The sequence below is a fragment of the Bos taurus genome, chromosome 7 (genome assembly GCF_002263795.3).
Source record: "Bos taurus isolate L1 Dominette 01449 registration number 42190680 breed Hereford chromosome 7, ARS-UCD2.0, whole genome shotgun sequence".
NCBI classification, from domain to species: domain Eukaryota; kingdom Metazoa; phylum Chordata; class Mammalia; order Artiodactyla; family Bovidae; genus Bos; species Bos taurus.
In genome coordinates this window covers 25,609,969-25,623,818 of record NC_037334.1, presented here as the reverse complement: position 1 = coordinate 25,623,818, position 13,850 = coordinate 25,609,969, and the positions used below count along the sequence as shown (strand labels likewise).

The 13,850-nt window shown below is 35.4% G+C and overlaps 1 protein-coding gene across 1 annotated transcript in view; it reads right to left on the bottom strand.

Annotated features, from left to right (window-relative positions):
- FBN2 (fibrillin 2) overlaps positions 1–13,850 on the bottom strand; it is a 221,986-nt gene that overhangs the window by 82,881 nt on the left and 125,255 nt on the right. Inside the window, exons 14-18 of the mRNA NM_001278588.1 lie at positions 13,653–13,775; positions 11,908–12,030; positions 6,039–6,191; positions 3,466–3,519; positions 1,768–1,893 (exon numbers count right to left, since the gene is read on the bottom strand). Coding sequence (NP_001265517.1) covers positions 1,768–1,893; positions 3,466–3,519; positions 6,039–6,191; positions 11,908–12,030; positions 13,653–13,775 — 579 coding nt within the window. The remainder of the gene's footprint in view (positions 1–1,767; positions 1,894–3,465; positions 3,520–6,038; positions 6,192–11,907; positions 12,031–13,652; positions 13,776–13,850) is intronic.

Genomic DNA, 13,850 nt, shown 5'->3' with positions numbered 1-13,850 from the left:
ACCTGATTTAGAAACAGGATTCTTAAATAGAGTAATCAAAATAAGATCCTTTGGGTAGGTTGTATTCAAGTATAGGTGTGGACACCAACGACAGCAATAAAGGGGAAATTATGACACAGGGACAGACACATACAGAGGGAAGTTGATGTGAAGATGCACAGGGGAAAGACAGGCGTGTAGCTAGAGTGACACATCTAAACACTGAGCAATGCTAAAGACTGCCTGCAAACACCTGAGACTGGAGAGGAAAAGAAGGATTCTCCCACCGAGCCCTTCTCCCCTAGAAGAGGAAAGGAAGGATTCTCCCCTAGTGAGAGCATGGCCCCACTGACACCTCGATTTTGGACTTTCGACTTCCAAACTATAACATCGATTCCCATTGTTTTAAGTAACCCCATTTTGGGTACTTTGTTAGGGCAGACCTAAGTAAACTAAAATTGAAATTTGTTTTTTTTATTTTAAAATCTAGTTTTAATTTTATTAAAATTATGCATGTACCTACTTTAAAGAGTTGAGCACTGCCATGAACTGTGTTCAGTGTGTGAATGTTCATTGAATTTCCTTGTTTTCAGTAGGGTACCCATGCACTCAGCTGTACTTAGATGCTATGCTGGAAGTGACTTTGCTTTTAGGGAATAAAAGCTAGGTGGTTTGCATAGTTTTATAAGTGTTCAACAATCTCTGGCTGGGGTCCCTGCAAGTAGGTATCAAAGTCTATTGTAAGTGCATGATATTTAATATAATTTTATACATCCATTATATGTGTATCTTCAACTCAAGGTGAGATGGATATATAGTAACATATATCAGTAATAAAACTCAAAACCATAAACATGGAAAAATATATTTCTTTCTAATCATAATCAAGACTTATATTTGAGTCATTAGTGGTAGATGTAAAAATTATTATATATAATGAAGGATTGATTAACATTCATTTTATAAAAGTGGACTCAAGTGCTCTGCTGGAAAATCTAGATTTTTCACAAATTCTTGAATATAAGAATTATGTATTTGAGGTTTTTAAAACATTCCCTTATAAATTACAAAAGGAAACATCCATCTCATTTATCATATTTGGATATGTTGCAGCAATTGACTGTTTCTTTCCAAGTCAACCTGTAATATTTAATTCTCTTAATGTAGTATATTATCCGAGGAGAAGGCAATGGCACCCCGCTCCAGTACTCTTGCCTGGAAAATCCCATGGACGGAGGAGCCTGGTGGGCTGCAGTTCATGGGGTCGCGAAGAGTTGGACACGACTGAGCTACTTCACTTTCACTTTTCACTTTCATGCATTGGAGAAGGAAATGGCAACCCACTACAGTGTTCTTGCCTGGAGAATCCCAGGGATGGGGGAGCCTGGTGGGCTGCCGTCTATGGGGTCGCACAGAGTCGGAAACGACTGAAGCGACTTAGCAGTATATTATCCATACATACCACCTTGTTAATTTTTGAGTCCCACTTCCTAGTAAAACATTATAGGATTAAGATATATGCAGATAAAACAGGCCAATAATTGGCTATATGTCCATTCATCTGGGGGAAAAACCTAATTTAAATATTAATACTAAATTGTGCACTAAAAAGTCTGTTACTGTTTAACAGTATTTGATTCCAATATTTTTATATCCCTATACTAAAAAGGAAACAAGAGAAACTATAAGACCTCTAGTTTTAGTCACTTATTTATAGTTTGATTCCTCCTATGATCCATGGGATTAAACTACACAAAAGGCTCCTGCATAATAAAACAAATAACTTACCAACACAATTTCTTCCAGAGGCATCTGGTTCATAGCCACTGTTGCAATTACACCGGTAACTGCCACGTAGATTTTCACAAATTCCATTGGCACATATATCAGGATCCAGAGCACACTCATTGATATCTGCATTAAATATTCAAAGTTTAATGCTCACAGTCACTTACTGTCTGTTGATACATGTATGTCCAGTAAAGATCACTCAAAACACATAGTGTTTAACCCTGCAACCCTCCAATTTGCTGTTGTTCAGAAAGGGAAAGGAAATGAAAATAAGGAGTGAGAATAAAATCAAGAGATATGGGACACTTCCCTGGTAAAAATGAAAAGTGAAGGGAACTGGCAGAAATTCAAAGAATTAAGCCATGTAATGTGCTGGCATTTATGATAAAATTAATAAAGAAATTTATAGGCTGTTGGCTCAAAACCCAAAGGAAAACTCAATTTGATAGGTACTATAACCATCTAATTAAAAGGCAAAGATTTATTAGGATTTCTATATAATTTTATGGTTCCAAAGGCATGGAATATTTCTATTTTATTATCATTTTTTATAGTCAACTAAGCAATATGATACTTAGTAAATGTTTCTCCTTGTGGATAAGTTGAAATTGATGGAGAGGTCAGTTCAAATGTGGATGTTTGAGAACACAATGTTTTACAAGCCATGAACAGGACTACTCTTTGTCATGATAGGAAGTGGGACTTGAGGAATGATGTGCTTGTATGAGAAGCCACTAAATTCCAACGGGGCAGCTGGCTCTGCTGGGGAGGCAATGATGGGAGGGAATAAAAAATGGTGTAAAACAAAATTTTGGTCACTATGCTCAAATTTTAACAGTAACTATTGTTTTCTAGAATGTAGGAAGCCTTAAATACTCCAGAAATGTCAAGTCTTTTGGTTTTTGAGAGAAGCATCTTTGTAAAAGTTGGCATTTTTACTCTTGTTTCTGATGTTCTTTGCAAAGATGTGATATTTACTGTCAATTAATTTATAATTTGTCTAAAGTCTCATCAAATATGAAAGTAGAGGAATATTTATGCAAACTAAAGGTGAATAGCACCCTACAGTTTTATTTAAAAAAACAAAGGATACTATATTAACATATAAAAGAACTTTAAAATTATAAACACATATGTACTTAATATTCAAATTCCATATTGGAATTTTGTCTATCATAGTGCTAAATTTAAAAGAAGAAAACTTCATTGAAACTTTGTACTTCTATAGATGTGTAGAAACATTTTAGTATATTCCTAGCCATAAATAGTCAATTTATTTTCAGGGCAGTATATCTCAAATATCTCTTAAAGACCCATATCAAATACCTCATACAGATTATTTTTGTTTAAACTATGTCAGTGCCATTATTTTACATTTTTTCTTCAAACTGACTCCCTTTTTTTTTAACCAACTGCAGCTTCTTCTTAAGCAAGGTATCCATAAAATCATGGCTGTAATTTGTTAGTGACATTTTTAACAACACATATTTAACAGATAAGTATTTATCTACTAAGCAAAAAAATGATCATCTACATACTGCTTAATATCATCTAGCTTTTAACCACTCTTCTAGAAGAAAATTTATCTTACTACATTGCACGGATATATTTTATAATACAAATATACCATATCTATAATATTATAATAATAAAGATGTGCAATAATTATTATAAGATTGAGAACTGAACAGTTACCTCTTCCATCCACAGTGATCCCTACTCCACTACTACAAAGGCCATGGAATTCAGCTGTAAGATAAAAACACATAGAGAAATCAAAAGCTCTAAATTACGTCGGTTTCATACACAAGTCACTTTCATAACTCCAAAACTATCATTAAAAAGAATTATCTGAAATAACTTAAAATTGAAAACAAATCACAATTTTATAGCACATAATTATTTTAAGAGTTCCAAAATCAGAGATAAGCGTAAAAAAGTAAAAAAAAAAACAACTTGTAATTATCACCTTAATCACCAATATATTGATAAATATTACAAATATTTTCTACTTATGGAAACTTAAATAAAAATCTAAATTGTATTATAGAGATTGATTTTAAGCTTTTTTTTCTTCTCTCAATAACAGGAAACATATGTAATAAGTAGCATTTACTATGTCATATGCCTGATACTGTTCTAGCATTTTGAATCTAATAATTTATTTAACCCTCCCAATACCACTAACTAGATACTGTTATTTTCCCTCTTTTATGGCCAAGAAAGTTGGAATAGAGATGGGAAGTAATATGCTCAGATCACAGAGGTTATAAGTGGGGGAGTAGGCTTGGACCCTCTGTATTCTAAAACAGACATTTCACGTAATAGCCCATTTAATAGATTAATATTTTTTTCTCAGTTATGTGGATGTATTACACTCGTTCAATCTCTTATTGATGAAATTAGGTTTGTTCAACTTTTGGCTGATATAATAAATAATTACTGATTTATTTTTTATAAATAAATTTATAAATTTTTATAAATAAATTTATAAATAATTACTAATTTATTATTGATAAAAATAATACAAATTTCAAAATGTCACTAGGTTAATCTCTTAGAAGTAAAACTGCTCAAAGTTTAGGTTTCTTTTAAGGTTTTTGATAGTCTTCCTCTCCCAAAATATCCCAGGTTATACTTTCAGCAGCAGTGTAAGAGAATATCCATATTGGTATAACCTTCCCAACACTCGGGAGAATCAATCATTTTTACCAATCTGTAAACAAAAATGACACTTTTAAAAATCTTCTTTTAATTGTAAACAGATTAGGCATCTTTTTATGTGGCACTCAATCATTTGCACTTCTGCTTTCTCAAGTTTTGTGTACACTGTATTTTTTTCTATAGAGGGTTTCAACTTTGCCTATTGATTAATGTAAATTCCTTATAAATTAAGGAAAATATTTTTCTAATTCATACACGTCTTTGGGGCCTGTTTTGAGAGTCCTTTATCATCACAAGATAACAAAAAGTTTGCATCTTCTACAAAAAAGTTATTATGCAACATTTAATATAGGGAGCTACCTTCATATTTTTTCCAATATTTATCAACAATATTCACTACTTTTAGTTCAATTTGTTCTTGCTGATCTAAATGTCACCTTTATTGTATTCTATAAGCCCATTTATATTTACAATTGTTCCTAGACACATTTTATTAGTTCACTGATCCTTTTATCTAGTCTAGCTATCAATTTTTATACTTCATAACATGCATAATTCACTTAGATACATTAAGATACTTCATTAACTCCTTTCTTAAATAATATGCATATTCTTTCATAATAAGCATAATTCACTTAGATATATTAAGATACTTCATTAACTCCTTTTTTAAAAAAATGTCATACTCAGTAATTCTTCCAGAGGGATGCTAACTAATTTTCTAAGGTTTGAACAGTCCAGTTAGTATTTTTTAACAGAATTACTAGCCACTTGCTTTGCTAGAATGCATTTCTTCCATTATCTACCTGAGAAATTCTTACTTTTTTTTTGAGACCAAAGTAAGTATGCATCCTTCTTTGCAGTCTTTCCCAGTCTCCCCAGGAACTGCTCCTTCCTTTGTGCTCTCCTGGCTCCTTAGATTTCTTTTCAAGGCAGCAATCATACTAAATTGTAATTTATATATTTGCCTACCTATATTTTCAACTCATCTTGACTTTAAAGGGGAAAAAAAAGAGAGACTGTGTTTGAGTCCCTGCTGTACTTACATCTATTCAATACAGTTTTCATAAAAGTATGAATAACCAGTCACAGAATAGTCAAATTAAACCATTTAATGTGCCTGTAACATATGGTAACATTCAAAAAGAAATTTATCACTTTCTGGAACTACTGATAGATTCCTTATAGACCAAACTCTGATAGACTGCATCCTAATACCATTCTTCGTGAAAATTAAAAATAAATAAATCAGGTTCTCATGAACTTATCATAACCTTGAAAATGGTAAGTAAATTTTATGCTATTTATCTTCAGAATGATGAGAGATGAAAGCTAGCATGTTCCTGTAAAGAATCTGGTTTAACGGTCATAATTGGATCATAAGATAAATTTTCCTATTCACTATGTGTTCTCTTTCCCTAGAGATCGTAAGTAAATATAAGCCAGATCTTAATATATGCCTCACATATCAACACAGATTTGGATTTCTTTCCTTTCATTAAAGATAGACAAAACACTTCAGAGTCGAGGTACTCTTTGACCCACTACCTAATGTTAGCTTAGATAGATTCCTTTTCAGGTACGGAACTGGCAAAGGTGTCTACCTGAGTTTTTAGCAGGGCATGGCTGGCAGGGCTCTCCAAAACCATAGTCTGGATTGGCACAGCAGCATTCAGACTTGGTCACGGCGCCAGGGAAGGGCCGCACACACACTCCCTTCTTGATCCCACCGTAGCATGTACTACGCATGTGAGTGTCTGAGGAGAAAACAATGACTTGAGATAGTGATGCAGAGACAAAGAGATTTCAAAACAGAAGGCTTCTTGTAACTTAAGTGGCCACTATATAGGAAGCTTCTGGATAGCATCTGCCACTTACTTCTCTTTTTCTTTGTATCTTCAGCATCTCATAACATTAGGAGATCAACAAATGTTTATTGTGAGAGGAAAAGAATAAATGCATATGAACAATTTTTTTCTCCAATAATTTTTATGCATTACACAAGCATCAATTATCCCACTTATCCTCACAGGCCCCTCATTGACCCAGGTATATTTCCACAGCTATAAACAAGCTTCTCTTGTTGCAGAGCTCGAATCCTAGGGCACTCGGGCTTCAGTAGTTGCAGCATGGAGGCCCAACAGTTAAGGCTCCTGGGCTTCAGAGCACAGGCTCAGTAGCTGCAGTGTGTGCTTACTCCAGGGCATGTGGGATCTTCATGGACCAGGGATCGAACCCGTGTCTCCTGCATTGGCAGGCAGCTTCTTTACCACTGAGCCACCAGGGAAGCTCTGTTATGACTATGTTTTAATCTCTGACCCTCAACAAATCCAGTTCTATAAATATTACCACTACTATGTGTCTGTTGCTTTACAGACATTATGTCATTGAACATTCAACAATTCCATAGGGTAGTGATCATTATCCACTTTTCATAGATGAGGAAGGTGAGGTTCAGAGGCATTACGTAAGTATCTCCAAGTCCTAGACTATACTGCCTGAGCAGAAATTCAGACACAGGCGTGTATGACCTCCAAAGCAATTCTTCTTTCTACTATGTCAGATTATACCCTGAAGACACATAACCTGGTTACTGTGCTCATCTAAATTCTCATAAAATACAGGACAACTTTATGAGATGGTAAATGGTGAACTATTGAAAAAAAAAAACTCAGATCATCATACAGGCCAGAGAAGCAGTAGAGCTTTTAAGCAGTCTATTATATAGTAATCCCATCAAAGAGATAATTATTATAAATATTTATAATTATTCACAATTTGTTGGAAATAATTAATTTTATCTGCTTGTTATGCAAAGTACTTATGTCCTGTGATCTGGTGTTTTTTCTGGTCTAACAATGAGACGGATGTGTGGCTGCATGAAGCAGAGATGTGTGTATGCTCAAACGGAAGAGGTTTTCCGACACTGACCCTGGGGAGTAGAAGCCCTGTTCCTTTCTGCCTCTGCTATGACCTCATTTGGGAGGGTCAGCTCTGAGTTACAAGTATAGGACTCAACAACTACAACATAATTCATGACTTGCAGTAAGGTTTTTTTGAGTTCTTAGGATGGTACCCCTTATCTCAAAGGCATCACAGAATGGTCAAAGTTATTTCTGTTTTCATGCTGAGAACGTAAGCCAGGGGCAATTTTTAGAAGCAAGTCGGTAGAAAGCCTATGGTGCTCACTTCTACCTTTGATAAAAACAGTTGAGTTTTCCCTTTTCAAAGACCCCAGATTGGAACTCTAGTTCATTTTATTCTCTTCAGTGTAAACAAGCCAACATTCACAGTAGACAGGATTAGAGACACTGATAGCAGCAGGACCATCAGTACCAGCTGACATGAATGTTTTGGTTGGTGATTGGACTTAAATCCTATGCTATGCCTTTTCCATGTGTTATCAAATTTCTCCATGTGTTTTCTTTCTTAAAGACTGGAATTGCTGAAGGATTTTCTCAGATAATTAGCATACTCTACCTTTGTATTTACCAAAGGTAGAGTATATATGGGCACAAATGCTAATTTTACTTTATTCTTCATTTTTCAGTATCAACATTTCTTTATAGTTCAAAGCAGCAACTCTTAAGACTATGTTTAATGTAACACTACTATTCTGATTTAACAAAACAGTAGTAATTGTAATAGTTTACTTATTGGGTATGTGTTATGTGGTATAACATATGGTATATGTTATATGGTATATATGGTATAAATTCAAAATTTATACCAATAAATCTAATATTAATCTATTTAATCCTCAAAACAACCAGTGAGGAAAGGATGCACAGAGAGGTAATGTATCTTGCCTAAGGCCACACAGCTCGTATAAAGAGCAGAACTAGGGTAAAGAACAAAAATTAACCTTTTAGCTGACAGAACTGTCAAAGAGTGTTCATGAAGATGCTGAAATACTCTTAAGCTAACATAACAGGATGTTAAAAAGGAAAATTTAAGCTGAAATCTCATGGTGCTAAATAACATATAACGAGGTGAATTTTGAAACTCCATCCTGAAGGAAGTAGAAATGGAAGATTCGTTACCAGGTTCTTAAACCCCTCCCAATATCCAGGATACAATTTAGAGAGAGGCAATTAAGAGTTTTTGAGGAGGATTTTTTTGGGGCAAGAGTCAGATTACAAATTGGGCATGCTTCCATCTTCACCCCTGGGCAAGAGAAAAGAGCTTCACAGGGAACAGCTTGAAGAATTTGTACCAAACTCTATCAGGGACCCCTAGCACACAGAGGAGAGTGGCTGCTATTCCCACCGCAGAATCAAAGGAAAAAGGCAAGAGCAACCTCTATTCACTCAGTTCACAGGGCAAAGGGTGGCACGTCTGGTGGATTAGACGAGGGTCACACTAACTGGAGGCTCTAAAATGAACTCATAGAGAGGAGACGAGACACCATTAGGGACAGTCTGTCTAAAGTGGACAGCACAAAGATCTGGGGTTGGGCCAGGAGCAGCCAGCAGGAGAAAAATGCAGCGTCTGCATCTTGTCAGGGGCAGGCCAATACCGTTGACACCCTCATGAAATCACTCACAAGGATGAAGCTGGCTTAGACTTGTGTCAAGCCCAGAAATCTTGAAGTAACCCTAGAAGAGTGTGCTTCTGCCTTCTTTCCTCTCCCCTTGTGCTTTGACTGCTCTGGTAGAGTCAGAAACATCCCAAGCTCATGAAGGTGTGAGCTTGGGAAGGGAAGTCGTAACTTCAAATCAAGTTCAGAATATTGACTATTATACATCACTGGACATTCTAACTGCTAAATCCAGATTGTTTTCATTACCTCAAGCAGCCTTATAAATTTCTGCCATCTAAAAACTGTGAAGTTAGGGGTACCTAAGTTTTCTTCCTTATTAGATAAACTGCTCCCATTGAATAATTAAAAATATGTTTTGAAAGGATTGAGAAAATACAGTTGCCTTTTGTTCATATCCTGTCTGTGAATCATGCTTCTTCAATATCCTGGTTACAACAGAGTTTAATTTTCTGAAAATAAAAAAACCCATCTCAGTATGTAGGTAAACAAAAATGAACAAACAAATGAAATCTAAAATTAAAGTGCGAACTCTAATAATAATTCATAGTAATGATTCATTTCTAACCTCAACAATCAATGTGTCTAAAAGCATCTCAAAAGGCAGAAGACATGAAGAAAACACATCTAGCATGTTAAAGGAAGAGCTATATAATTTTACACACAGAACAAATGGTGTTTTTATTTTAAAAAGTTTAAGTAATTACAACTGTGAAAAACTGGAGAGGGATTCACCAAAAATTCTAATGCTTTTTCTGTATGTGGACAAGAAAATGAGTATTTGTGTTTGAACACTCAATTCCTAACAACTACTCATATGTCGGTTGCTTAAAAGAAAAATCATTTCTCCCTCCAAAACTGGTTTTGAACTAATCATAGATTTCAGCAAAGCCATTTAGATAAAGGAAAAAAGCAACTGAAAATATTTTAGCCCTTTAAGCAGAAAGGAGCTACATTCTTCTCGTTACTGTATTTGAAAGAGCCCTGAACGAAGTGCTGACAATCGTGTAAGCTGAAATAAATCCTAGCCTGGATAGAGTGGATGAAACTTTAAGTGGACAGATTATTTCCATCTGCTGTTGCTTCTTCTTCTTTTTTTTTTTTACATAACCTTCAGAATCCAAATGTTTTGATTCCCATAGGTTAAGAATAAAGTATAACCAGCTATGTCTGAGAAAGAATTTCATTTCTCTAAAATAATACTTTTAAACCACTGAGTATGTCTGTCTTTTACTCTATGACCTGAGAAATAGATGGTGCACAACGGCTAATTCACTTTCATGGAAGTGCTTTGGAGAGAATATGGCATTCAATGTATTTTCACAACTACTCCCTCTGCTCTTGATATCATTAGGACATAGTGGTTGGGGTTTTGAATGCCAAAGATATTTTCGTTTTGCCTGCCTCTTTAAAGCTGATGCCTGCTCACTCAAAAGTAGGAATTATTCCCAAGAGGAATGATGAATGGTTTCAAATAAAATATACATTCTCTCTTATACTCTTTCCTCGTTTCTATCATTACACGGCACTGAATAACTATTTAGAAACATTTCCAACTTTTTATATAAGTTGAAGTTCTAACATATAAATTATTTACATTTAAATTTTTGTTTGGGAAAAGCAGCAGACTCACAGACATAGAGAACAATCTGGTGGTTACCAGTGGGGATGGGAGGAGGGGCAACATAGGGATGGAGGAGTGGAGATACAAACTATAGGCGTAAGACAGCTTAAGGACATACTGCACAGCATGAAGAATATAGCCAATATTCTGCAATAACTGTAAGTGAAATTAACCTTTAAGATTGTATAAAAATAAAATTTAAAAGGCTTCCCTGGTGGCTCAAACAGTAAAGAACCTGCCTGCAATGCAGAAGACCCGGGTTCTGTCCCTGGGTTGGGAGGATCCCCTGGAGAAGGGAATTGCTACCCACTCCAGTATTCTTGCCTGGAGAATTCCATGGACAGATGAGCCTGGCAGGTTACAGTCCATAGGGTCTCACAAGAGTTGAACACAGATGAACGACTAACACACACAACATTTTAAAAAAATGTTAAAGCTCAGATGACAAAAATAAATACTGTTTGGGTAAAAATAAGAGTTTATTTAAATACAACTGCTGTCCCTGTTTCATGTCTCATTAATTATAAAATATATATCCATTGTATGTAGTGTTAGTCTCTCGGTTGCGTCCAACTCTTTGCAACCCCAGGGATTATAGCCTGCCAGGCTCCTCTATCCATGGGATTCTCCAGGCAAGAATACTGGAGTGGGTAGCCACTTCCTTCTCCAGGGGATCTTCCTGACCCAGGTATCGAACCTGAGTCTCCTGCATTACAGGCAGATTCTTTACTGTCAGACCAGAGAGACATGGTTATCTAACAATACGAAGGACACTGGTAAAGGACAATTTTCTTTTCCTTCTCTAGCATTTCTATCTCATCAGAGGCTACTAAAGGGAGCTAGTTGGGCTCTTTGTACCTTTTTAAAAACTGCCTTATTGAGATATAATTCACATACAAAGAATGCACCCATTTAAAGTAAATAAATTCAATAGCTTTTAGCGCATTCATAGAGTTGGACAATCGTTATTCTAGCTGATGTTAGAACATTTCATCTTCTCATAAACACCTTTAACAATCACCTCCTTCTCCCACCACCCTCAAACTCTCTGCTCTGAGCAACCACTCACCTGCTCAGTCTCGACAAATCTGACCTTTACAGACATTTCATTTGGAATCGTACACTGTGTGGTCTTCTGCGTGTGGCTTCTTTCACTTAGCACGATGTTTTCAAGCTTATCCATGCTTTCATGTATGTTAGTATTGCGTTCCTTTTTATGGCTGAATATTATTCTATTGTATAGATACACCTTTATCCCGTTTTCAAAGATCATTCGGTCACTGGGGCCATTATAGAACGTTTCACTTACCAACACACACACGTCCGTCCACACCCACAGCCAGACCTGGGGGACAGTCACAGCGGAAGGACCCTTCATTGTTGATGCAATGCCCATTCATGCAGATTCCTGGGGTCTGGCACTCATCAACATCTGCACAGAGAGGGGAACACAAGCCGGGCCATTACTCTAACTTTATTACAGAGTTGACCTGTTGCCACCACTGTACACTATCAACATTTGGTTTTCAATTTTATAACTTGTGCAAGAATACACAGATGTGACAACGAATCTTTTACACAAATGCTACTCTTTCAAACACATTTTCAGAAAGATTGAGTGAAAGTAGATTGTTTTACCCCTTAGAAGAATACGACAAATTCATTTTTCATTATTTATTTGGCAATTCTGTTTAATATTAAATGATATTCAACTCAAATTAGTTAAGTGAAACAAATTCTTAAAACCAAGGTAAATGTTTTTAACTAACTTTCATTTACACATACATAAAATTCCAAGATGCTGTTTTACAGTTCACAGTAACAAAATAATTTGAAGTCTCTTGTAATTTTCAAAGTGCTTAAATTTATGAAATGTAACCCACCATTAAATGGCTTCCCTGTAAAGGGGAACAGCCTTCAAAACACAGAGCTGCCAAATCATGAGCATTTCAAAATTTATGGATTACAGCATTTGTAATAAAAATTAATAAAAGTTTCAATAAAGCAGGAACTGGTGAGATTTAGGTCATCTTTTTATGTATATTTAAGTTTCTTAAGAAATGCTGAAAAAGTTACAGGCTGTAATGTAATGCCACGCACTGGAACAGAATGCTAATCTCATATCTTGTGATTAATCCAAGTTAGCTAACCTTGAGATGACATTCCAGTCCTGAGTTCAATCAGCAAAGCTACAATATTTCTATTTAATAGTGAACTTCCTTTTCATGAATAGTCAAGAAACTACTTTCACTCAGAAATACAAGAATCAGTCTTGATTTTTCTCTGTCCATTGTCCCTGGAATTTCACTGACATTATAGGGTTTGGCTATGAGTATTATTTGCTATTCAGATCAATTTGTGTGACTGAAGGCAGGAAGTATTCATGGAGTTAATTTTGTCCAAAAGGAGGAAACTGGAATAAAACTTGTTTTTGTAGTAGAACTACAAAATTTGTTGCATCTTATTAAATTCCAACTGTGAATATAAACATAATGTAGTCTTATTTATTTCCAAGAGTTATCTTTTGCTTAGTAAAGTTACCACTAGAGCTTAGGCTTCAAAATGGTTTTATAAATAAAAGAGTTGCTAGAAATATTCAAATTACTTCTTCATGAAATCAATACAAGGCTTTTAGATATGGATATGGTAACAAATGATATGTGAATTAGCTTACGGAAAAGTTATAATGCAAAACCAGTAATGAATGAGAGTGGAAAATCTAGTTCTGAGAATACAATATTTTTCTTCCTCTTTTTTTATGTAAAAAGTTGAGAGAACTTATTTCTTCATTGTCTTTTCCAGATTTGCTAGAACCAATCTGTCATTCCCTTAATTCTTCCTATGCCATTATTATTTTTGTAAAGACACTGGTGTTCCACAGACCACAAAGTATGTTTTTCTAGGAAGCTTTAGACACCTGCCGTACTGAATTACCGAGAGATGTGAATAATACAAAATCCACATGAAGAAACTGAAGTAATTCTTGCATGATTCATTCAGATAAAAAAGATGGTTTCAATCATGGTTACTTTCCTATCTCAGAGCCATACATACCAGTGCAGTAACGCCCATTTGGAGCCAAGATAAATCCTGGTTTGCAGATGCACTTGAAGCTGCCATCTTCATTAATGCACATCCCATTCAAACACATGTTGGTAGTTGTACATTCATCATGGTCTACAGGAGGAGAGAGTGACTTACACAACTGGCCTTGAGGAAACCAGTTCCCCCTCTTCCTACAAAGAACTGCCA